Source organism: Pieris rapae, chromosome 3 (genome assembly GCF_905147795.1).
Source record: "Pieris rapae chromosome 3, ilPieRapa1.1, whole genome shotgun sequence".
In the NCBI taxonomy this organism is placed as follows: domain Eukaryota; kingdom Metazoa; phylum Arthropoda; class Insecta; order Lepidoptera; family Pieridae; genus Pieris; species Pieris rapae.
In genome coordinates, this window is record NC_059511.1 from 4,575,639 (window position 1) to 4,601,303 (window position 25,665).

General features: G+C 33.5%; 1 protein-coding gene across 1 annotated transcript; it reads right to left on the minus strand.

Annotated features, from left to right (window-relative positions):
* Positions 1–1,089: 1,089 nt before the first annotated feature.
* LOC110997061 (fatty acid synthase) lies at positions 1,090–25,665 on the minus strand. The gene is made up of 41 exons (XM_022265025.2): positions 25,609–25,665; positions 21,458–21,610; positions 21,163–21,355; positions 20,455–20,575; positions 19,870–20,073; positions 19,552–19,668; positions 18,928–19,091; positions 18,711–18,853; positions 17,854–18,057; positions 17,144–17,333; positions 16,649–16,808; positions 15,603–15,772; positions 15,254–15,405; positions 14,921–15,104; positions 14,489–14,637; positions 13,841–14,022; positions 13,364–13,483; positions 13,083–13,192; positions 12,693–12,883; positions 11,927–12,096; positions 11,528–11,791; positions 11,231–11,351; positions 10,736–11,026; positions 10,221–10,664; positions 9,874–10,044; positions 9,508–9,638; positions 9,017–9,167; positions 8,642–8,813; positions 7,692–7,804; positions 7,367–7,528; positions 6,055–6,183; positions 5,694–5,773; positions 5,036–5,191; positions 4,538–4,789; positions 4,092–4,245; positions 3,793–3,997; positions 3,422–3,572; positions 3,117–3,288; positions 2,517–2,693; positions 2,071–2,173; positions 1,090–1,909 (listed from the first exon to the last, which is right to left on the minus strand). The coding sequence occupies exons 2-41, from the start codon at positions 21,608–21,610 to the stop codon at positions 1,329–1,331; spliced, it is 7,257 nt and encodes a 2,418-aa protein (XP_022120717.2). The 5' UTR covers positions 25,609–25,665; the 3' UTR covers positions 1,090–1,328.

The following is a 25,665-nucleotide window of genomic DNA, read 5'->3' on the forward strand; positions in this document are numbered from 1 at the left end:
CTGGCTATTTTTAATTAAATTAACGTTTATCGATTTTTTTCATCACCTTCATCCTTTTGATAATCAAATGAAATTTATTCGACTGATAGTTTTTGATACACAGAATATGCCTAGGTATGCTTGCCTACTCATTTCAGTGTATAACTACCCGGCAAACAGGTGTAAACAGGTAAGTCAAAATAGGTGACTCCATCGATCTACTAACTTATCTAGGCATATTCTGTGTATCAAAAACTATCAGTCAAATTAAATAATATAATATATATAAAACTAAAAAATAATAATAATAATAAAACCGCCTGCTGTCCATGTACGGCCGCTCTTAGTATATTTAAATTTTCACCTTGCTTGAATTTATTAACAGGAATAATGTCATTTTGACAGATCTCGTGGTGTGATAAAACAAGTATTTTTTATATTTAGTATTACAACACTGGTGTTTGCTTGATATTCGAAACCTCGTGAAACAAATTTAACAATTTAGCAAGTATAATGTGTATTCATCATAACTGTTAAAACTTATTTAGTACAAAAATAGATATGCAATATAATATATTTTTATACGTAATGGTACTTCCGGCTGGGAGTAATATAAATTAATTATCGGAAATGGTTACCGGCGAGCGCATATAGCTGACCTTAGGAAAAATCTCGAATTTGTGTGCGCATGCGTAAGTGACTCAATCCTAAGCAAAGCCTTAAAACGCATGTTTCAGACCAAGAAAACACGATTGATACACGTAACAATAAACATCCTCATTAGTTGTCCATCCACACTATAAGGCAGTTAATAAAAATATAATACTAAATTTAAAAATTGCCAATAAATGCTTTATTTTCTTATGTAAGTAGAGTAGTTGTCTAGGACAATACAGAAATTATGTACTTATATTAAACCAATATAGTTTTGTATGTCCCATTACTTTGTAATAAGGCAGTAGCTATGTATTTAATTTATTTTTCTGATAAAATAAATTAAATATATTATATAATAAAAAAAAGTTGTTGAAATAACAATTTGTTAGTTAAAAAAATATATATATACAATTCATGGTCAAAAGCTTGTGGCAAATCAATTAAATAAAACACTTTCTGTAACAAAATAGTTTATTCACTTAGCCCCCAAATTATACCCAAGATAATCCTAAGAAATAAATAAAATTTAAACTTTACAACTTGGTTAACTATATACTATTTAATGATGATTTGGTAGGTACTGCAGGTCCTCTTTTAAAAGAGATTAAAATTTACAGATAAACACTGTCAAATCTAAACTTACTTTAACTTTTCACTTATATACCGCTCTTATAATAAACAGTGTACTTAAATTAAACTTGAAGAGAGCGTTCTTTTTCTATCATATTTGTCACAACATTGCTTTCTGCCTTTGCGCTTGAGTCGTTCGTTAACTCTCCATTAATAATGGCGGCACAGTCTTTGTTTTCCAGTATAGTATGATGATTGCCTTCCAATAAGTGTACGGTGACGCTACCATCCGTAAATTTGTCTAAACCATAGTTTTCTTCAATCGCTAGCAACGGTGGGTTCTTTTTAGGACGAAGAAGTGTGATAGGTGTTTTAAGTTTCTTGAAACTTTGATTTTTTAAGTTACTAATTATTTTCAGTCTATTAAAGCAGGCAACTGAGATTTCGGCGATGAAGTCATTGGTGTAATTGTGTTGGGCAGGGCATACTTTTATGGCGTACTGGATTCTGTCGTCATAACTCGTGATTTCATTTAGTCGTTCCATGAGATCTGGGATGTTGTTGTTGGGGGCTATCAAGTCAATGACGTGGCAAATGAGACTGTTCTGAAGCTGAGTATCATTCTGAATGTCCATTAACATAGTGAGTAACATGTATAAGAAATCGGGCGAACCGTCGATAATGAATAACGAGCCTTGATAACCTGAAAAAAAAAGTACATATTTGTAATACTATCACACAAAACGTCGATGTTCTTTAATCTAAACCAAGAATATCTAGTATTGACGCAAATGTGCAATGTTTTGGGTCATATTGCATCTGACCAGTCGTTCCTAAAGATAATGAAAAATTCTAAAGCAGTACCATTGTTTTCGAGTCTAGCCGCGAGCTTCAAGGCAAGCGCCGAACCAAAACTGTATCCAAGAAGTGTGTACTCCGCTCCTTGGTTAAGTCGAAGTTTCATCGTCTGCATAAACGAAAAAACGATATTGACAATTAAAAAGGTAAAGATTAGGTAGATATACAAGGATATATTTTTAATAAAAACATATCACTGCAACATTTTCAATACATAAATAGTTACAATGCTTTTGTTATAATTATCTGTGCCTATATCACATAAATATGACGAATTGGGATTGGTTAACATTAAGACTTAATTCTGTTAATACAAAATTAAGTAGTGTGTTTGAAGACATTTAAGTTCTTATTAAAATAAAATTATTTTTTTGTATACAAAATACGCATGCAAATATATAAATGACCAATCAAATTGGTGTGATATGATTGTAATTATATATTCAACATACCTCGTAAAGTCTGTCGACTATAATATCGATGTCATCGTTTTTATTCTTCGTTCCGTATTGTAGAACGCAACACTTAACTTTAAGCCTCTTACAAAGTGGTTTCATTGTGGAGGCCGTTCCTTCAAGACCCGGTAACAGGAACAAAACTTTTTCGTCCTTGTTAATGATAACATCCGTCTGTTGTAGAGAATAAATAATATTAATGAAACGGAACATATAGATTATGTTATCTCACTATTCACTTTGAGATAAGTCTGATCAATTTTATTGATAAAAGCGTGCCAACACACACTGTTACATTAGTAAAAGAACCACAAAATACAATTTCAAATGTGACAGACACTTACAGGCATTTATGACGTACACGAAGAGATCATAGAAATATTAAACATAATTGATGTAACAAGAACAGAAAAATACTATTTCAAACACTTATTAAAAAACGATTTTATCGATTTTGATCCTTTATCAGAATCTGGATATCGGTGAGCTAACACCAAAACGCGTTTTACGAAAAGGAGGGATAAATGGTTAAAGTTCAAATTAAGAATTGAGTTTGCGTCTTTTGGATACATATAATATTATTCAAGTATTTATTACCTCAGTGCTAACTAATGTCGGCATGAACATGAAGGGCTCTGAAATCTCCTTTTCATCACCAAAGTTCCTCATCAGAATTCTCATACCAACTGCAGCATCGGATATAGCTGGTTGAGCAGCAACCGTCTGAATTGTCGTAGCTGCTTCTCTTTGTGCTGTTAACTCTACTAATCTGTAAGAATTTAAAGGAATATAAAGTCAAATTCGGGTCTAAACGCGATAATTTTTTTCTGAACAAAACAATGATTTAGTAGAAATTGAGAATAATATTTTTTTGGAATAGTAAACATGTTGGTAAGACTTACCTGGCAAATGTTAAAGTTCTAATGTCTTGAGCTGTCAAGAAGACCTCGAATTCTCTTTCTAGTGTCTGTTTGATTTCCACAGCCATCATACTGTCCATACCAAGCTCGGCGAGAGATACTTGTTGGGAGACCATCTTAAGATTCTTAATACCTATTAGGATATAAAAAAACAAACAAAAGAAAGGATTGAGCCAAGTAACTACTTAGGACTAAGAATAAGCCAAATATCTACCAGAAGTTAGATAGAAAGCCTAAGTTTTTAGGTATTCACAGCTCAGAGAAACGTGCCTATATAACATTTTAATATCAAAATATCGAATTAATAACAATAACAATTAAAAATAATCAATCAGTTTGAGTCAAACGTTTACCCATAATTTGAGCGACAGCGTCAACAATATTTCCACATCCCGATCCTCCAGACCTCTTTTCAGCAACTACAATAGATGATACGATTGCAGCGTCCTGTTTCAAGAACTTGTCTAAAGCGAGGAGACAAGAAGAGATCCTTTGCTGGAGAGTTCCGCCGATCTCCAATTGAATGTCCTTGTCTTGCATATCTGCTACTAAACCCACCTGAGGATTGATAATAAAATATGTGAATTTTAATCTTACTTCAAACACTGTAGTATGAATTATTTAGTGTTAATGAATTATTTTTTAAACTAACGTCTCCGACAGCTCCCCATTGTACGGCTAGCGCCGGAAGGCCTTCTTTCTTCCTTAGTTCACAGATCCTCTCCATTACCGAATTAGAGAATCCATAGTTAGTTTGACCAGCATTACCACGGCCGCAGGACACCGATGAGAAAATCACGAAATCCCTGTTACAAAGTTTACGTAAGTGATGAGACTGTAGTATAGTTAATTTAAGTCCTTGATACAGTTTTTTTTTGAAAATACTAATAATTGTAAAGAAAGATTTATAGACAGAATCTGCAATAATAAATGAAAATGCACTTGTGTCTCTGTTTTTGTCAGAATAACCTTCTTTTCCTCAAAAAATCTAAATGATGATTCTAGACCTTGTTATAGTCCAAGAACATTTTAGTAGAAAAGTCTACAATATTTTTTGTAACAAAAAATTGAGTCCAAAGAAGCTTAAGGCAAACTTACTTTAATTTCGGGCATAGAGTTCTTGAGTATTTATCCAAGTAGATTGTTGCTTGAGCTTTGGGTCCGTAAGAGGTCTTAAAAGTCTCAGGGGTTTGATTTTGGAATATAGAATCTTTTAGAATTACAGCTAAATTAAATATTGCTTCTACAGGGCCCATTTTTACCGCCATTTTAAGCATATTCTCGCAACCCTCTTCCGTTGTAATGTCATCCGTTGAAATTTGAACATCAGCTCCATAACTAGCCCATGTTCTGAAAAATACGAATTAACAAAATTTATGTAAATAGTTTTTGGTACGAAATACTATGCGTTGCGATTGATTCATTGATGTCATTTTATTTTATCGCCTAGTCGTGCAATCCATAATTTGAGGTCAATGATATATTGCAGTGATATGCACAGACTGTTTCCTAACAATCAACGGAAGCATTTTTGCATAGCTACGTCTGTTATAGACACACATCTTCGCTAGTATTATAAAAGACAATTTACTTTACCTCATTCTGGATGACTGGTATCCATTAGAGATACCCCTTCTAGATGTCAGAAGTACTTTTCTCGCTCCTCTAAGGATAAGCCAATCTGCTAACTCCAGACCGAAACCGCCCAGACCTCCAACCACAACGTAACACATGTCGTCCTGACACATGTATCTATTGAAAAAAAAATACATGGAGATGTTACAAATTTTAGTATTAGTATATATTGAACACAATCTGAGATCAGACCATGACAATCTCCTATCTGCATATCAATAACCAAACCATACGAAGACAATCCATTTGGCGCAATAGAATGCAATCTCTTCTCTCTTTACACTGATATACACCTAATAAAGTAAATAAAGCCATATACATGTCTATGTTTAAAACATATCAAATAGCTTTTTTATTATTTTAAAAAGTGGTGTATGTTAAAATTTTAAGTTTGGATATTAGCTCAGTTGAACTGTCATTTTCATACAAAGGTCTATCCACATACACCGATCCGACCTATCATTTAACATGTATTACAGCTGGCTATTACTATCTATCGATTGGTTATTGGCACACTTTTATCAATATTTGGATATTAAGATGTCTATCTGAGATAGTAAAAAATGGAATGGGATAGGTTATTGGGTTTGGGCGTTAACGTATTATCACCGCACTGTACCTTGGCAATACATCTAGGGGCATGATTTTGGGCTTTACTGGGCTGCTTGTGCGTTCGTCCTCCCGAATCTTAACTACAATCTGCAAAATATACGACAAAGGTAAGCGTTTTTCAAATTCTGGACAGACGGTTAAACACAACATTTTTTTTTTATTATACCAAAGCGGGAAGCTACCCTTATTAAATAGATAATATCCTTTGAGCCATAAACTTACACGAATCTAAATATAGTGAAGCTTTATGCGATACCTATTAATTAAATCGATTCAGTTACTGGCTTCAGTTCGTGTACAAACGTGATAAGTAATATTGTAAATAATTGTAATTCTTGGAATAGTTGTTATAGAAAATGATTTTTTACCTTTCCGATGTGCTTTCCGGCCGCCATGTACCTAAAGGCGGTTTCCACTTCGTTCTTCTGGAACGAACAGTACGTAAGGGGACGGACAGCACCACTTTCAATTCCAGTTATCAGGAGATCTTGTAACGTCTAAATAGAGAACATTTTTATTAATAATAAGTATCATTACATAATTATTCAATGTTACTACTGCCAGCTTACGTTGAATATGCGAACTAAAGCGAGGACAAATCTTTGTTTTTAATTTATTTTACTATTCTGTATTACTCAAGATGTCATATGGAATATGGTGTAATGGTTGCAGGTCCTTACAAACATTGTGTAAAAAAAACTTGGCGATTAAAAAGAGTGTCAGAGAGTTTATTGCCAGTTCTTCTTTACCGTTCTACGCCCTTGATTTGAGAACTGGCAGTAAATGTAAAATTAGAATCATTTAATATATATTTCTTTTGTTTTTTTGACGTTCATAAGTGTACATTATGTTACCTAAATGAATAATTGATATTTGATTACATAACCCAGTTTGTACAAAATATTTTATTTTTCCGGGATAACGAATGAAGCAAGCTATGCAATTGAGCTTCGTGTTAAAAATCACTCCAGTATAACTTAACTTCTGTGACTCTACAACCTTTTTAGGTCTTGGCCTCAGATTTCTGTATTTGTACATGATTATTGTTATCTAATAGGCAAGTAAGCCTCCTGTGCCTGACGCACACCAAAAGTATGCCACTTTTGACCCAAAAAGTCAACGGTCTGTCCAGACGATGTTTTCCTTCACCGTTCGAACGAATGTTAAATGCACACTTAGAAACAAATTCCATTGGTGCACAGCCGGGCATTGAACCTACGACCTCAGGTATGAGAGTCGCACGTTGAAGCTACTAGGTCAACACTGCTGTAAAATGCTTGAAGTAATTAATTTCGTTCTATATATTTATATAATATATATATAGTACCTGGATGACTGAGCCTTGCTTGGTATTTTTTTATAAATTGTGTGTTTTGGAAATTATATTAAAGTACGAATTACATACTAATAAAATGATGAAATATGAATAATATTTTTCGATCTTACAAAAAAAGGAAGTTTATGTTTAAGTTGATAAAACACGAATAAAATAACATTTTCTAGAAATGATTCCTAGCAAGGTAGATATATCGCCCGCGAAAACCCCGTATACTAAATTTCATGAAAATCGTTGGAGCCGATTCCGAGATTCCAATTATTTATATATATACAAGAATTGCTCGTTTAAATATATAAGATAAGATTTACATGTTTGTAACTGGCAATTAAATAATTCCAAACCTTTATAAACTCCTTGCTCTGGTCGAAGATGTAGTTCAACATGATGCCGTGGAAGGAAGTCTCTTTTTGGAAGAAGTCCATACCGATGGGGGTGTTGTTACTGATGTCGTAAACGCCAATCTCTATGAAGCGACCGCGGAAGCCAAGACAACGGATTGATGCCTGACATAATTGAAAAAAAAATAACAAAAAGTGCAATATGAAAAAAATCTCGCAATGGAAGCGAATAAATTCATAAGAGTATCATCGTTATCATTAATGACAGTTATATCTGAAAAACTGTTACAACAATAGTTATGTAGTTGTTGTTGTAGTTAGGAAATACCTGAAGTTTGTCATCAGACAATGAGTTGAGAACCATGTCAACTCCCGTGCCTTTGGTCTGGAGTTGAACCATGTCTTCAAATGAGCTGTCACGTGAGTTCCCGATATGGCTGTCTGTAAAATTAAGATATTTATACTGAAATTAGAAGTTAAATAACTGAAGACCTATAAACGATATTATTTTGTTCTCGTCAAAATCCAGTGTTACCGCCGGATTATAACAACCCAGATGGGTCCTTTTTCAGTTTCCTGGTTTGTGTAATTGACAATTCCTTATGTATATAATATTCCAATGTATTAAGGTTATTAAGATTGTTTTAATTTAAAATCTCCCGCAAGATGTGCTTCACCATATCAGCATGTGTTATTCGAATATAGTAGGAAAGTAATTGATTCACGGGTTCGAATCAATAACCTCTTAAAACTGCTATGAATATAATATGTTGTTTGTATACAATTATGACCTTTAATAAAACACTTTTTTACGGATTATAGTTATGTATTATTGTATTTAAACTTATAATTATTTGGACATTATTTTAAATTTAAACCGACGTTTCGCGTGCTTTACAGCGTGCGTGGTCACGGTGACTGAAGACAAAGGTGTTAAATGTCAAAAAGTATTACAGCTGCAGAAAATGTTGTGTTATCTGTATTTATTTCCCCGGAGTTGGTATCGACTAAAAGATGTAGGGTTTTTGCAGAATTGCTCACGGTGTCCTCCATTTTCGCGGATTGTAATTAATTATGACCTTTATTTCGTTTAAAGAGATCTATTTAGTATAAAAATTAGAACTTATTTTAATAAAGCAGAGAGTGGCATAGTTCAGACAGAAATGGCGGGATTTGTTAAAACAGGGCACACTGATATGGATGATGGTACACATAACTATAAACATACCAAGTATCTGAAATAAAAGGCTTTTTATTATTTTGTATGAAACACGATACCTTTTATTTGTGGGAAGAGTTTCTTAATGAATTCTCTCTTTTCAGGCGTGCCGACAGTAGTGAACACCTCACAGCCATAGTGCAATGCCACGTTGATTGCTGCTTGACCCACGCCTCCAGAACCCGCGTGAATCAGAACTTTCTCTCCGGGTTTTAATTGACCAACCATTACCTACAGGACACAGTTTTTAGTCGAATATTTTTTTGGTTTCTATTAAAATTATTATCTATAAAAACCGTACAAAATTATTCCATAATTTGTATTCATCTCTACGCTAAAATGTTGAATGTTTTCTAAGATTAACTGCAAACTTAGACATCAAGAACCAAATTTGTTAATAGAAAGTTTAAAAAGAAAATTAATTAAATATTTACCATGGAATAATAAACGGTGCCGTAGGCAACAGGAACGGTACAAGCTTCCTCGAATGTCCACTCGTCTGGGATCGTCCATGTGAGACTTTTGTTTCCTTCCACCATATTCGCCATACCACTGTTACGGACCATGGCCATGACACGGGATCCACTGTTAAGAAAATTGGTAAGGTTATTATTTAGTTTTCATATTAATTTATTTTTCAATGCAATAACTAAATATGGGTAATAGAGGTTGCAGGTGCCCTCAAAATGTTTTGTAAATGTCAAATTTCAATTTTTTAATTTTATTCTTTTGTTTTTTTTTAATGTATTTTTGTCTTGCTTGTTTTCTGTTTTTTATACATAATTTGTTAATCTATGTAATCTGTTTTGGCTTTCTGCTTTGTATTAGTATTTTGTATAATAATATGTATTAAGTAAGCTTAGATTACTTATAATTAAATAAATAAACACAAAATGATACTGGTACAACAAATAAATTAACTGACTTAGTTAATCTGCCCACAACTTCGAAACCTTGCACGCACTCCTGTGCAAGACGTCCCTGGGCCACGGCATCTACTGTGACTCGACCTAAAGCCGTCATAACGTCACGGAAATTAAGTGCTGAGGTATAAACCTGTGAAAACATGATACTTAGATATACATGAACTTATCTCGTTATTAAAATAGGTCTTTAATGTAAATACGTAAAAAAATTTAAGTGCAATTTGATTCATAACATTATAAGTTTTATTTTTTGAAGATGCAAATGATCTGTTGTTACTAGATAGATTGTATTTAATTTAAGAATAGATACCATTAATTTAATAACAATATGCAATAGAAAAGCAAGACAGAGAGGTAATACGTACGTGAATAAGAACGCTGTCTGGGTTCTTAAACATTTGGTTTTCTCTTATTGGTCCTTCGAGCCATTTTAAAGAAGACAGATCACCAATTGTAACTGTGTTGACGCAGCCGTGGTTTGCACGAATGGTTTCGAGATCTCCAAGTAATAAATGACGGTAGGTGCCCCAATGTCCCTAAAACATAAAAAAAGTTCAATAATTTAATCAACCAAAATTACGTACTATTTACAAATTACATATAATTGGGGCAATGTTACATTAACCATATAATAAGGGCAATATTACAAATATTATATCTTATATACATATGAATTACCTTCCCAAATTTTAATTAAAGCGTAAAGACTTACATCTTGATAAACGTTCAGAGCCAAGTCTTTATCTAATTGCTCTTCATAGAAGTCCAAATCAGGATTAAACGCTGGTGCAGAAGGATCAGCAATTAGCAGACCATATACAACCTCACCACCCGGTTCCCTTCTTAAACAATTCACAAGACCCAAAAGTCCATTGACTGGCTCATTTTGGTTATAAATAACAATTTTCTGGCCCGTCTTCAATTCCTCTTTAACTTGTTCAATCCACGCGTATGATTGATCGGCTGTTTTAACATGAATAAATTTAGTTGGTTTGGCACCAACACGTTTTCTAAATAGAACCAAGTATTCAGCGCCAGTATCTTGAATAGTAACAATATCGTATTTGTCGGCGTGGTCTTTAGGGTTTGGACGTTCCTTTTCACGACTCAATATGAAACATTTGTCTCGAAGTGTAGATACGGCTTGTTGTAGAATCTAGACGCATAAATAATATATTGAATTATTTGATCTGAAAAAAAGATAACTCAGAGACTTCAATGACTTACCTCCGGCCTGTTCAGGAGATTAGCACCAATGAATAAAATAGTGTTACTTTCTGCTGAAAGCTTTTTGTTTTCAACGGTTATGTGTGATGGCATTTCAATAGTTTCTTCAGATATAATTAATAATTCTGGTTGTACAAGAGGCAAATCTTCTAGGATTATGCTGACTTTTTCCAGGATAGGTTCGTAGCTATTTATTTTGTATTCCTCATCGACCAATTCAATACTTTTAATTTTATAAGTTTGGATGTTTTCTAAAATTAGTTGTATGTCGGCTCTAAGAATATCTTCAACCTGTGAATTCAAAAATATAAATTAAAAAGGTTTTACATGTAAGATTTATTACATTATTTATTTACATTACATAATGTATTTTTTATGTGTCTTAATAAAATAAAAGTTAATACTATTAAATTTATATTATATTAATTATTACGAAGCTACATTATTACATTGTAAATACAATTTTGTGTTTAATTTGTTAAATCAAGTACTTACCGTCATCTTAGTTTTCGCACAGTTGGGCACAAATTCGTTCTTCTCCAAAACTGGTACACCAAGAGGGTTTTTCTTAGAGATAGGAGAAGCGTGGAGGCCACGTACTTCAACACCACCGCCCCTGAATATGGTTGATAATTTATTATGAATTATCAATACTAGGTAGTAGAGTTTTTAGTTTTATTTAATAGAGTGAAGTGCAAAATCCAATATTGCTTTGCCACTTATTATGAACATAGCGGTTTCTTGGACACAAAAGTGATGATTTTGTTTAAAGAAAGTTGTGTGTTTTATTACCTAACAACATCCACATCTGGGTACACTCGTATTTCAAACGATTGGCGATCTGATATTTGATTCATTTTGGCGACCGCTTCGTAATGCTGAGTGGTGTCTATACTGATTTTCTCAATTCTTGTAGGTACAAAAAGACCACGGGTGTCGTTGCCTACGATCTTCAGCTGCAACATGCAGTCCATGAAGGTGACCCAATTATTGACCCAAGCCACACGGCCACGAGTACCTTCATTGTTACAACCAATGACGCCACGGAATAAGCCGCTGTAAAGTTAAAACTGATTAATAAATATAATTTACAATATTAATCCACTAGATACAATTTATAAATTTTGGTATTTTTTGTTATTTTTACTTTATTAAAAACAGTTTTTTTTTCAGTTAAAGTTAGTGTGTTACCTGTATTGGTAACCTCTCAGTCTTAATTCCTTGTAGAAGTCCTTCGTAAGCAAGTGTTTAACATTGGGTCCAGTAGTTTCGGGTGCAGGTTTAAGTACAACGTAATCCTGGGCTACGTTCTTTTTGGAGTAAATACGACCGGATACAATGGACGCGCCGCTCTCCACAATCTACAAAACGCTTTGCATTGAAATGTAAAGAAACGGTTACAGGTTTCCGAAACATGAACTGTGTTTAGCGATGTTGAACTGAAAATTACCGAGCTTTCGGATAAAATTATCGGCCTTTCAAGAGGACATGGCTTTCTGGATTCTTGGTTTAAGCTAATTTGGATATCGTATAAATTGTTAGTTAGTTATTTCGACTAGGTATTTGCTTGTTTGCACGAGAATGTAAGTGTGTGCTCCTATTTCACTATGCCTCCTGCTGATAGAGGATTTTTAACAATCTCAGACAAATCTTTGTTTTTAATTTTAATTACTTAAGATGTCATGTGAAACGTGGTGACTGCAAAGAAGAGAGTTTATTGCCAATTCTTTTCTTCCGTTCTACGCCCTTGATTTGAGAACTGACCGTAAATTTGGAATTAGAAGCATTTAATGTATATTTCTTTTTTTTACGTTTATATATAATATTTGTCTTTATGTATGCTAATTTATAATTAGCATTGTACCGAGTGATGGACCATACGATTTTGGTATTGCAAAGAGAATCGACAACAAGCAAATGCGTAGTACACCTATACATATTTCTATTGTTTACTTACTTCAAAGTTACCACTGCCCTCTTGAATCATAACAATGAACTCCAGATTGCCGTCTTTAGGTATAGGCGTAGCGCGTTGGAATCGCACATCTTCAAAGACCACAGATATTTCCGTGTTCAGCTCACCCATCATCATACCAAGCGTCTCCCATACCAGAACCAGGTAACCAGTCGCGGGAAATAGGTTACGACCTACAGAAGAAGAACATAATATCAAATATGTTTTTTTAAACACATACACATAATTTCGCCTTATATCACCGTAGGTACGTTAAAGAAAACACAGACTACGTCATCAGAAAAATTGTGGTAAAAACATCAAAACATTTGCAAATGAATTTAAATTCAACCTTCACTAATTTAGAAACACCATATATAAAATTATTCTTACCATCAACAACGTGCCCACTCATGTATTCAGTATCTTCATTTTCTAATGAGATATTGACTACTCGTTCTCCACACTTCGTTTTCTCTTTGGTCCGGAATGAAGTTGCAAACCTTTACATACATTTTATTACAGTACAACACAACAAATTGTTCTTACTCCTAGTAAATTTTAATGTTGCCAAATTTACTTATAAATTATCTCATAAAAATGTAACAGGTGCGTAAGACATTACAGATATTGTTATGTACGTCTAAATGTGTGTAGGTAGTGCAAAAACTCACCAATCTTCACTGTGTTCCCATTCGATGAGATGTGAGATCATCGGTGTACCAAGTGATACTGGGAATGGTATGTGTGGGTAGATATTTGCCAGTTTTGGATTTAAGCCTGCTTGGAAAAGTCTGAAAAGGAATTTATATATTTTAAAAAAATACCTAGACAATGTGGATGTAACAATTATTATAACTATAACTATTATAAACAACTATTATAAGTATCTAAGTTATTTAAAAATTACAAATGATTTATATTTTTCAGTAAATAATTGTACATATATTGTAGTTTTTATAAACACTGTCTTAATTTTTCTCTCATATACGTAATTTCACAAAGACTCACAAATTTAGTATATGTACTCTACTTTATGCAGTTGGTATATAAGAGACTTAGAAATGTGTATGGCTTGTATATTCTTTTCGATGGACTGTCCCCTTTGGAGAACTTCATATAATGTACTAATGCAGAATTCAGATACTAACTGGCCTAAAGAATTGAATATAACAGTGATATTGTCCTCGTTCTCCTGTGCTAGTGATACATCGATGACATCCTTTGGTAATGATCGCTGCAATATGGTCTGGACTATGCCATGGGGCGCTATTTCTATTATTACAGCATTTTGTTGGATGAGGCGAGATGCCTCTTCGAAGAGAACTGGGCTCTACAAAAAAGTTTAAATAATACTTTAAATAACACCTCTTAAGAAAATTAAATATCTACGGAGTTTTAAGTATTTATGAGATTTAAGACAGATGTAGTCTCGAGCTTACTCCATGTAGTCAACATAAAGTAAGTCGTGCTTTTGCTTCTCGTTGTTGTTGTTATAAACGTAACAACGACGATCTATAAAATTATAATTGCTCTTTTATTTGGACATAATTAATTTTTGACGAGGTTAAATTGAAAGTTTATTATTTTTTCTTGTTAAAGTTTTTAAACTATGTTAGGTGGTAGTTACTGTACGCAAACAGGGTTTTCTCCGTTTTTAAATTGATTTTTTTATGAAATGTAAATATAACAAGATTATTAATTACACAGTTGTTATGGCAAAAGAACATGATGTGTCTATGGATTTATTAATGCGCGCTAACATGGTGTTAATTGGATGTTCGTTAAAAATCACTCACAATTAGGTTGTTGGTATGGTATTCGGCAGAGGATAGTAGAGACTTGGCGTCCTTCCATGACGACTGTGGAACAGATGTTGAAACCCACTTCTCTGAGCGAGGTTTCGGGTTCGGAATCACTTCTTCCAGGTACTTCAGAATCTTTGCACCTAAAAAGTTAAAATTTTAAAGCCGCTATTTCGTGTCTCTAGGTCGTAGGTTCGATCCCGGCTGCACCAATGGACTTTCATTTAACGTTCGCTCGAACGGTGAAACAAAACATAGTGAGGACCGGCTTGCCTTAGACCGAAAAAAGTCAAAAGCGTGCGACAGGCAAAAAAGCTGATCACCTACCCGCCAAGATAAATAGACAGACATAAAAAGCTTATAGCGCCATTGTATTTTTATATCACGAATATATATTTACTAATTTCCTGGTAACTTTAAACTTACCAGCGTCAGCGACGCATTTCGAGTGGTAAGCAATGTTAGAGCAAGGTACTTCTTTAACAAAGACTCCCTTTTGCGCCAACTTTGTGATGACGGTCTTAATGATCTCAGCAGGACCTGAGATGGTAGAGAAGTCTGGGCTGTTGTGGCAGGCCACTTCAATTTCAGGCGGGCAAAGGGATTTGATCTGTGGAAGATTTAGAAAAGTGAAACTCTAAATAAATCTCCTTTTACTGCAACACTACTTCTGTAGGACATTGTACCTGGTTAGCTATAAAGGCGTTCAATAATACAGAATACAAAAACAAGATACAAAACAAATAATATTAATTTTACCTGGTTATATCCTAATCCAACAATAGCCATCGCGCCCTTAATGGTGGAAGTTTCAATTAATGCAAGACCACGGCTGTATGCTGATAAAATCATCTGTTCCGCTGTGAGACAGCCGTCTGCGTATGCGCAACCTAATTCTCCTACACTGTGACCTACAAAGAATCGGTTTTATTAATCTATTTTAATCTTCAAAGACAACTGAAATAATAATAAGCAGAGTAGTTATTAATATTTAAGATCTAGTTATCAGATCTTAAATCTTGATCACAAGTGTTAAAAATCACACAGAAATCAATTTTATTGAACTATATTTATTTGTGAGAATCGAACAAAATAGCAGAACATTTACCAATAATGTAGTCTGGTTCAATGCCAACAGCCTTCAGGACGTCGGTAAGACCAATTTGTATGGCGGCAATCCCGATGAAAGAGTTTAGGATGTTGTCGTAAATCTTGGGGTTAGATTCCGTGATGATCTTTGCTAGGTTAATGCCTTTAGGTTCCAAGGCTTTATGACACCTGAAGTGAATAATATAATATTTATAATAAACGGCTCGAATATAAGAGTCCTTCAACTTCGATTTTGTACTCTTGGGCCATGGTTCAAGTGCACAGGCACTAATGAAAGAGTAATTTGGCGAATACTGCGAGGTAATGCTGCCAGCGTTTAAGCTACACTGCCACTAAAACATTTAAAATTTGTTTTAATTTTGTTGTTATAAATTTTGAAATATTTTTATAATTACTATGCCGGTTAAGAAAGTTGTAAATACTGTATACTACATTTTATGTTTAGTTACATAATTATCATTCAATTTGATTCAATGTTTGCCCGATCTTTAAATTTCGAAATAAATATGATGTACAATTTTCCTACGGAATAATGTAACGAAGCTTCTTAAAACTAATTCTAGATTTATAAATTTAGTAATGTATGTATACATAATATTCATAACTATTTTTTTTATTACACTTCAGCAAAATAAATACCAACGATACAATATAATCGTTTCATACTCTATCCATTTAGTAAAAAAGTCTGACCCACTCTTAATTCCTGTGACTACTCTGTAACATACGATACATCCAAGTTCGATTAGGTACACATCTAAACATTAAACTAAGTATAAGACGGTTAAGAAAAAAACTATTCTAATATTTGTATCTTGCTGGTTTTTTGCTCTGTGGCCAGTCGGCAAAGGCCTCCTCCAATTCGATGTGAATGTGTGAATGAAGTATGAATAAAGTTCGATTTAGTTCTCTCAATATCCAACGATGGCGCAACCGTGTGATCAGGTGCTACAAAACTCATTATTGAGATCTTTGTCAGTATTGCTATAAGAAATAACATAGTAAGGGCACAGTTATAATCAGTATAGGCTACTTAGGACTTACTTCTGAATAGCAGCGGCAAAGACCGGTATTCTCATTAGCTCTGTAGCCATACCAGCCCATTGTGAGCCCATACCACCGTACACGAACCAAACAGGACGACGAACGCCCGGGAAGTATTGGATGTTGCGGGCAAGAGATACTGCTTTAGTTGGTGTTGAGCCTAAGACATAAATTTGTTAGCATTCAGAACATAAACGTATATCCCATTGAATAAAATACTTGAGGGGGTTTTTGAGGAAGAATTTTATATATACTTTTGATAAATAAAATATTGTAGATCAACAACGTTTTATGAATAGCGATGATTCAATAGTTTTCGGGCTATATACTGATATCATTTAAAATATAGTATTGTTATTACTAATTATTGATTTTTTTTTTAATTATCCTTGTAACTAACATTATGTTATTAAATTACCCTATTTAATTTTAGTCTCTTTAAAAACATACCTCTAAATTCAACCAATAAAAATAATAATGCCTCGGTTTACTTACCTAACAATGAATATCCTCTGACAATATGGCCTTTAATTTCTTCTTCGTGAATGGAGTGATAGAGTCTCACTAATTCGGCATCTAACGTTCTAGACTCTAGGTCGTCAAAGATTCTGGCCACTGCTGCTTCCGTACGTCCAGATATGCAAACCAGACGAGGCAGGTCATCCGATGGTATTCCATTATTGACCTAAAAAGATATATAATCATTAAATAATAAATAAAAATATGGTTGTGACAAGTAATGTGTTTCGCTGATTGCTGATTTTGATGACTGGTTCTTTTGTACCGTTCTTTTAATAAAACAACATAATATTCGTTCCTTTTTCACGAGTATGAGCCAATGCAGCTAAAATTTACGTTGAACTGCATATAGCATTTTATTTCAACTGAACCCCAGCAACTCTGACAAAGATGAATAATTTAAATCATATATTGAACTAATGTCAATTATAATTATCTTTAAAACCGGAGAGACGAATTATATTTACTGTACTGCACTGGTTGATAAATGTAAAATAAATAACATATATAAATATTCCATAGCATATAAAGACCCAACTAACTTATTGGAGTTTTTAGTCCAGGGTTATTGCGTTATTTTTTAGAAACCATCTTATGAAAGGAATGGCATTATAGAACACTTTTCATAGATTTTTTATTAATAAGAGTTACACAACCAGACCTATAATTTTAAAGTTTTTACATACCTTAGTAGGGGCAACGTTTTTCAACAATATATGGGCATTAGCTCCTCCGAAACCGAATGAGTTAATTCCAGCCATTCCTTTGTTCCATGGAGTCTTTTCCGTAATAACTTGAAGCCGACCTTCCTCCAGAGCTTTGACGCCCTTACGACTAGTTTTAAAGTGCAAGTTTGGTGGAATGTAACCAGTGGTATATGCGATGCATAGCTGGAAATAATTTTTGTTTTAATAAAACAATATTCTAGAGTAAGGTGCTTTATTTATTTACTTAGTTACGAGAAACTTTAGCTTTAGTCAGATTTACTTATGAATTTGTAGGTCGGTTATATTTACGTAATTTCTAGATTAATGCAGTAATTGACTTAAGATAATCTTTTGAGCTGTAGTACAGATTCGGCGCGTGCTACACTTTTAGCCGTGGGTACGCATCAGGCCGGCTACTGTCTTCATGCTTATCCTTCGTCAAATACATAGACACAAATACATTTCTTGAGCCTGACACTGAATCGCAACACCGGCCGACAACGTGCCAATTCTACTCGGGCCTACTGGAATTGCAGGAGTCGATGGCAAGAGACCGACGGTATCAGTTACATCTCATGCAAATACAGGGGTCTAGGCTCCGAATATAATTTTGTCCCATTCGGTGTCGAGACCCTTGGTTATTGGTCCTAGCTCTAAAAGGCTTTTTAAGGAAAAAGCAAAAAGGTTAGTTGACATCACAGGAGACTGAAGAGCTGACAGCTACCTCAGACTTAGTGGAATCTTTAATTTATTTGACTGACCTTCATAAAGGGTATTTAAGTTATCTATATGAATGAATTATATTGATTAAATTTGATTAGGTTTGATAACTATACCTTAGCCACAGAGCAGAGACCGGAGGCGGGTTCACTGTGTCCTAAGTTTGATTTGATGGAACCAATTTTGAGTGGTTCTGATCTGCCCGTACAAAACACTTCATCGATGGCAAGCAACTCTTCTGGGTCTCCTACTTTTGTGCCTGTGAAATAAATTATAATGCTAACAAATATTACAAAATCGTTATCGAACAAAATTTTTTAGAAAATTACTGACCAGTGCCGTGAGCCTCGACGTACTCCAAGGTACTTGGTATGATAGAACATTCTTCGTAAAACTCGTAGAAGAGCTGTTTCTGAATATTACCGGCTGGGTATGTAATACCCTGCTCTTTGTAGCCGTCACAGTTTGTCTTTGCGTGAAGCACTTGGGCATATACTCTTAAAAGAAAATATATTCATAAAATCCAGTTACCCAATACCTACATAGGTAAGGAACACGTGAGATGAGTGTTCACAGAGTTCACCCGAAATCAATGTTAATCGACGCGGTGAACGCTTACTACCAACTTTTTTTCAATATAATTTTAATGAGTAAGTAGGGCTTTGTCAAGTACAACATATATTTTTTCCGTGATTGTGTCTCTTTTCTTTTTTTTTCAGTATTACCTAGGTATCGATTTTAATGTTCATAAATTTCATAAAATTAGAATCTACATGATATCGCAGAGGAAATACTATTTATCTTCCTAAATGATACTGGCACACGATATTAAAAATCATGAAAATTGAAATGAAAAATCATTAAATGTTAAAGCATGAAAATTTTATAATGAAGTCCCAAACATTGAAAAAAGGAGAAAGTCTCTAAGCAAAGAATTGATTAATGGAATGGCCTTACCTTCTGGAGTCCTTCGCCTTCTGCAGCAAGCAAACAACAATGGCTTCAGACCGTGCGTAACCATTAGCTCTTTCGTCAAAAGTCTTACAACTTCCATCAGCCGATAACACTCCCAATCTATAAAGTGTAACGTGTACTATATTATTAATTTTACATAATATTTCTACAGGAGAAAAAATATTAATAAAGTTTAGTTACTTTCATATATATAAGAAGGAGTTAAATAAATTTATAAATTACATTTATTTATTAAACTTTTAGATAACCGAATATACCCAAACTGACGAAAGAGAATTTTTAAGTCTTTTGAAATCTCACCTAGAGAATTGGAGGGACACATAGGGATGGAGACAAAGATTGGATCCTCCGACGATAGCAGCATCACAGTGTCCGTCCCGAATGGCTCTGAACGCGTGCTCCATTGCGTAAAGTGAACTTGAACAGGCCGAGTCTACAGTGTAAGAAGGACCCGTCACGCCCAACCAGTAGGAGATACGGTTGGCTAACATTGCACGGGAACATCTGATGAAAACGGTAATTTTGTTTGATTTCGCATTAATTAGTATTGTCATTGAATTGGAAGGCCGAGAAAGGAATACAGATCCCTAAATCTTTGTTTTTTATACTCTGTTTGTTATTTAAGGACGAGATTACTGCGAAATTTATAAAGTAACTGTATTCTAAGCTGTAATGTACTTTTTGTTACTATATATATAGTTATACTAATATTTTGAGTTTGGAAATAGCATAACAATTTTAACATAAAAAATATGTATTTAATATACAATATATAAAATATGTATATAATATTTAAATAAACTATATCGTACTAATTATAATATACTTGGGCGGAACTAATATGTAATCCACAAAATAAAGTGCTAAACCAATCCAATTACATACCCAGTTACACCGAATCCATTGACTTGCATTTTATCGTAAAACCATGTTTTCTCCGATTCAGAGAAACAAGCTCCAACGAACACTCCAGTTCTTGTATTACGCAGTTCATTTGGGTTAACGCCTAAAACGGTATAAATAAGCTTTGCATATTTATTTTCCTTTGGTTACACATAAAAAACATGCACATTTTAATTAACAAAAAAATGTGATTTTTGTTTCATATATAACATGGTTTGTGTTTTATAGTTTCATTTTATTATTGTTTGTATTAAAACTGTTTTTCTATCTATTTGACTGCGCCGGTCGTGTCTTTAGAGTAGGGACGGCATCGCTTTTCAAATGTTATTAGAAGGTTTTTATTATTTAAATTATTGGCGGTTTTATACAACAGATGTAGTAAACAAATTAGGTATAAAACGGCAATGTGTTTAAAATGTATTTTTAGCAGGTGTGGTGAGCGAGAAACAGCGAGCGAGCGAGAAGGACAGAATTCTAGTAAAGTATTAATCGCCGATTTTTTTTGTTTTGGAGGAACATATTATACGGCTTAGATTGTGTAATGTGTTTTCGATCTCTTAACCTCATATTATATTGATAGTATTGATTTTTTTCTCAAGATATAAATTATCGATTTGTATGTAGCAATATTCCAATTTTCATTACGTTATTTTGTTTTAAATTACAAATTACGACAAAAATTTAGCTCACCAGCGTCAATAATAGCTTCGTATGCCTTTTCTAGAAGTATTCTGCACATAGGATCCATGGTGTGGGCCTGTTTAAAGTGAACGCCAAAGAAAGATGCGTCAAATTTATTCAGATTGTTGATTTTTCCTGTCCGCTGCGGGATTTCGGGGTGCCTGAGTTTCCACCGACGGGCGTCATTGGAGATCAAGTCAATCTTGGAAATAAAAATCAATATAACATTTAAATAGTGTTATTAAACAATAAATAAAGAATACTTGTATTTCAAATTTAAATGTTAGATTTGGCGTCTATGTACCTTGTTGAATAGGTTCTCCTGCAGGTGCATAACAGAGTCAGAGTCGGGGAAATAACCAGAAATACCGGAGATCAAAACCTCATCTCCAGGTGGCGGGTGAGACAGCCGATGTCCTGACGTCAAACGGTCTTCCGTTGGTGGAATTGACGCCATCTAGATACCAGTATATAATAATGTTATTTTTATACGAATTATCGTTTTTATTCTAAATTTAAAATAAATTAGTATTATCTTAATATATATATTTCTTGTGTGCGTGTGTATGTGACTGAACTCCTCCTAAACGACTGGACCAATTTTGATGAAATTTTTTGTGTGTGTTCGTGGAGATTCGAGAATGGTTTAGATTCACAATTTTGTCCGCTGGACAATGTTTTTTTTTATTAATTAGTAGTTGTTGATTTTGGAATGTTTTACATTGGATCCGACAGACGGCGCTACCATCGCACTGTCAAATTTTAAATAATATTCGAATTTTAATTTTAGTCTGTCCCGACAGTTAGCGCTGCGATCAAATTAAAAAAAAGTTTTGTTATCATTGTGTTATTGTAGACCATGTGCTGGATCGTTAGATATTGTCATAACATTTGAATAATAATTTTCATCAAAATGGTCCAGAACGTTTTAGCTTATTAAAAAAAGTTTGAAATTTTCAAATTAAAGACGTATAGACAGGACAATGTCTGTCGGATCCGCTAGTCTTATATATAAAATTCTTGTGTCACTGGGTTAGTAACCGAACTCCTCCGAAACGGCTCGACCGATTCTCATGAAATTTTGTGTGCGTATTGGGTAGGTCTGAGAATCGAACAACATCTATTTTTCATCCCCCTAAATGTTAAGGGTGGTCCACCCCTAAGTTTTTTTATTTACTTTTTAGACAAAATTTTTCGTTGTGTTAATTATAATCTTTAATTTTTTGGCACAAAATCATGGCAAAACAATGTTTGCCGGGTCAGCTAGTTATATATATATGTTATTATTAAATTTAGTTTCACGTCAAGTGGAACCAAGTGTAACGGTCACAGCTTCTTCCATCTTGTGAAACGAAATAGTTGGAGATGCAAATGAATGGCGAAGAGTATCTTGCCAGTCTCCGCCTACAAACACAACGGTTACCTATAATAATTAATATTGACGGGGACAAATCTAAGAGGAGACGATTGTGAACGTTAAGTCAAAATTCAACAGCATTCTCGACTCTATCACTCTTTATTTGAGTTGTATCAGTTCGGAATTACCCTTCAGGTGATTTCACAAACAATTCCTACGCGGCGTGTGTTTTAAATAATCATAATTCTATACAAACATCAGGTTCGTTATAGAGTAATCATTTATTTTATACTAATACATTGTTAACACTGAATATGTTTAGAAAATGAAAATGGTTTAATATAGAAAGTTGCCAATACTTTTATTGTTTTTCGAAGTAATCTCCGTTCCTCTCTACTAATCGTCGCATTCGATGGAACCACTGAGAACGGAAGTCATAATAAATTACTTACCGAAAATGTTCTCGCTAGTTGTTAGATTCATTTTCACGTGTAACGAGAGTTTTAGATTTGCCGCCAATTCACAAAAACAATAAAAATTACAAATGAATGCTATATACTACAATATGTTACCAAAGAGTTCTAAAATTTAAATTCAAAAAAGTTTTCATAAGCATTGTTTCTAACAGGCCAGTTTTAAACATTTTCAGTGTTACCCACGTATTGTGCGTGCCCTTCGAGTACCATTATGAAGATTTGTTTTTTCATTATTGTTAAAACTCTTTGACCTGCATAAAGTCATCAATTTCTTCTATCTTTCTCTAAATACACTTAAAGTATAGTTAGTGTCAATATAATAATAATAATATAATAATATATTTATTTATTTTCTCACAAAAACAAAAACATATAAAAACATAATATACAATAATTGTCATTCTTATTTGGATCACTGCTATTGCTTAAGTGAGACTGATGCCTGCTAAAGGTTGTGCACCTGAGTTACAGGTCATCAGGCCTCCACTTCTTCGAATCGACAAAATGATTATATGTAAAGAATAGACAATTATATTAATTATAAGGAAACCACATGGTGTATGCGTGTGTGTTTGTGTATGTGTGTGTTTGTGTATGTGTGTGTTTGTGTATGTGTGTCTGTGTATGTGTGTGTTCTGAATAATTGACGTAAAAATATTGCACAATTATACTCCAAATTAACTAAAATTTACATAAAATTTGTGTCAAACTTTATGCTCAACTATTTAGTTATGATAAGCATTTTCTCGGTAACCTCATAGTTTAAGTCTAATAGCCACAGTGTAACCGTCTTCTTGCACTCATTTTTTGTTAGGGGATATATGGAGAGAGAAGTGTTTACCTTGTTATATAAGTAATCACCCAAAAAACAGAAGAATTTTTGAGCAAAGCTTGTGCGAAAGGGTTTTGTATGGCACAGTGCATTTTTTCTACGCTTATTATCATTGAGGTGTGGGTGGGTTATATTTGAGAAGTGAGTGTTTGCGTAGTATTGTGGCAAGAATGAAGATTTGACGAACAGTGAGAACCTTCCAATGTTTGTAAGTCTCTGCCGTGGGATACATGAACGGAAGGAAAGCGCTTACCTTGAGAATAGCTCTTTGAGCTCTTTCTACCTTCAGAAGTTGTGTTTTTGCGGAGCCACCTCATGAAGATATACAATAGCCCAGAATGGATTGACATAGTGATAAGTAGACGGTTTTTATTAATGTGTGATTAGCAATGTGCCTCAAAATTTTGAATATATAAATCAATTTTCTAATTCTACCGGTCAATAGATCAATATGATCCTCAGTTGGAGGTATATACGATTTATTAAAATATTGTTAGTTATAAACAACAGTATGCTGTTTCTATTACTTGAATTCATAAATTATTATCTATATAATTTCACAGGCGTGACTCCCGTCCACACTCAGATATTTCGTAGCCAGGACTTTTAAGGTCTTAATTGTTGAAAAACTAGTTTTGCGTAAACCCGCAATTTTTCTCATTGCAGTCTGCACAGTCGATAATGCTTCAACTTAAACGAACTTTAACTTCGATTTGGTTTACAAATTAAATAATTTGAATTGAAAGATTGAAATTAAATGATTTTAAAAATTATGAATATTTTTCATGAAATTTACATGTGCATATTAATTGATTTATAATGTATTCACTACATATTCATAATGTTTAGAATATATTATGGTGACGGATTATTCTAGGCATATTAGTTAAATAAGACCTTAATATAAATCTTTTTTAAATACTCTTTGCTATAATACATATTTTTACTTACATACGACCATATACATTTATTACTACCAATCAAAATCGTTCAACTTTCTGTTATTTAATTTATTATTTGTTTTTAGCTCTTGTTGTTATTTATTTTAATTTATGGGATAAGCAACATCATGATCATCATTCAATCAACAACAAATTAAAGAAATATTTCAATGCAAAATTAAAATCAATTCGTCAATTTTTATTTGGTATAATAGTTTTCCAACATTCCATCAATTAAGTATTGAAATTAATAAAGTTTTAACAAAACACAGTAGCCCCAACAAAAACTAGGGATACTTTTGAAAGTGCAATAAATCTATGAAACCTCTACAACGAATTGGCGACACTCCAAGGCAGTGTTAACTGCTTTATTCACGAAAAAAATCACGGCAGATGCACTGAATATCGATATTAAAATGAGCCATAGAACCGATTTCTCATAGGGCTTACCTGATTGCGTCAGATTTTTGTATTTGTTTTGTGAAAAATTATTTAAAATTTAAGTTTATATTCAATTAAAAATTTTAATATTATAGTTTATAAAAAAAACAAGTTAATCTCTTAATTAATAGTATGTCAACTGAAGCTGCACAAATACATTTCTAATATTATTGCTAGATAATATTAGAAACATAATTATGTACGTATGCACCGCACCGCATCCATGGCAAATATTGACATATTATTAATTATGACATAATATGTTTTTGTAATTTACATGTTTTAAGAGCACTTTATATAATTTACCTTAATGCAGTATGTATTTACGTTTACGTCGCGCGAATTTTCAAACACTTAAATCTCAAGCACACACCACTCCACCTTTAAATAAAAATCGAATAAAATTACCTTAATTTTTCAGTTATGAGGAATGTGATTATCGGCCGGACACCACTTTATTTCTGG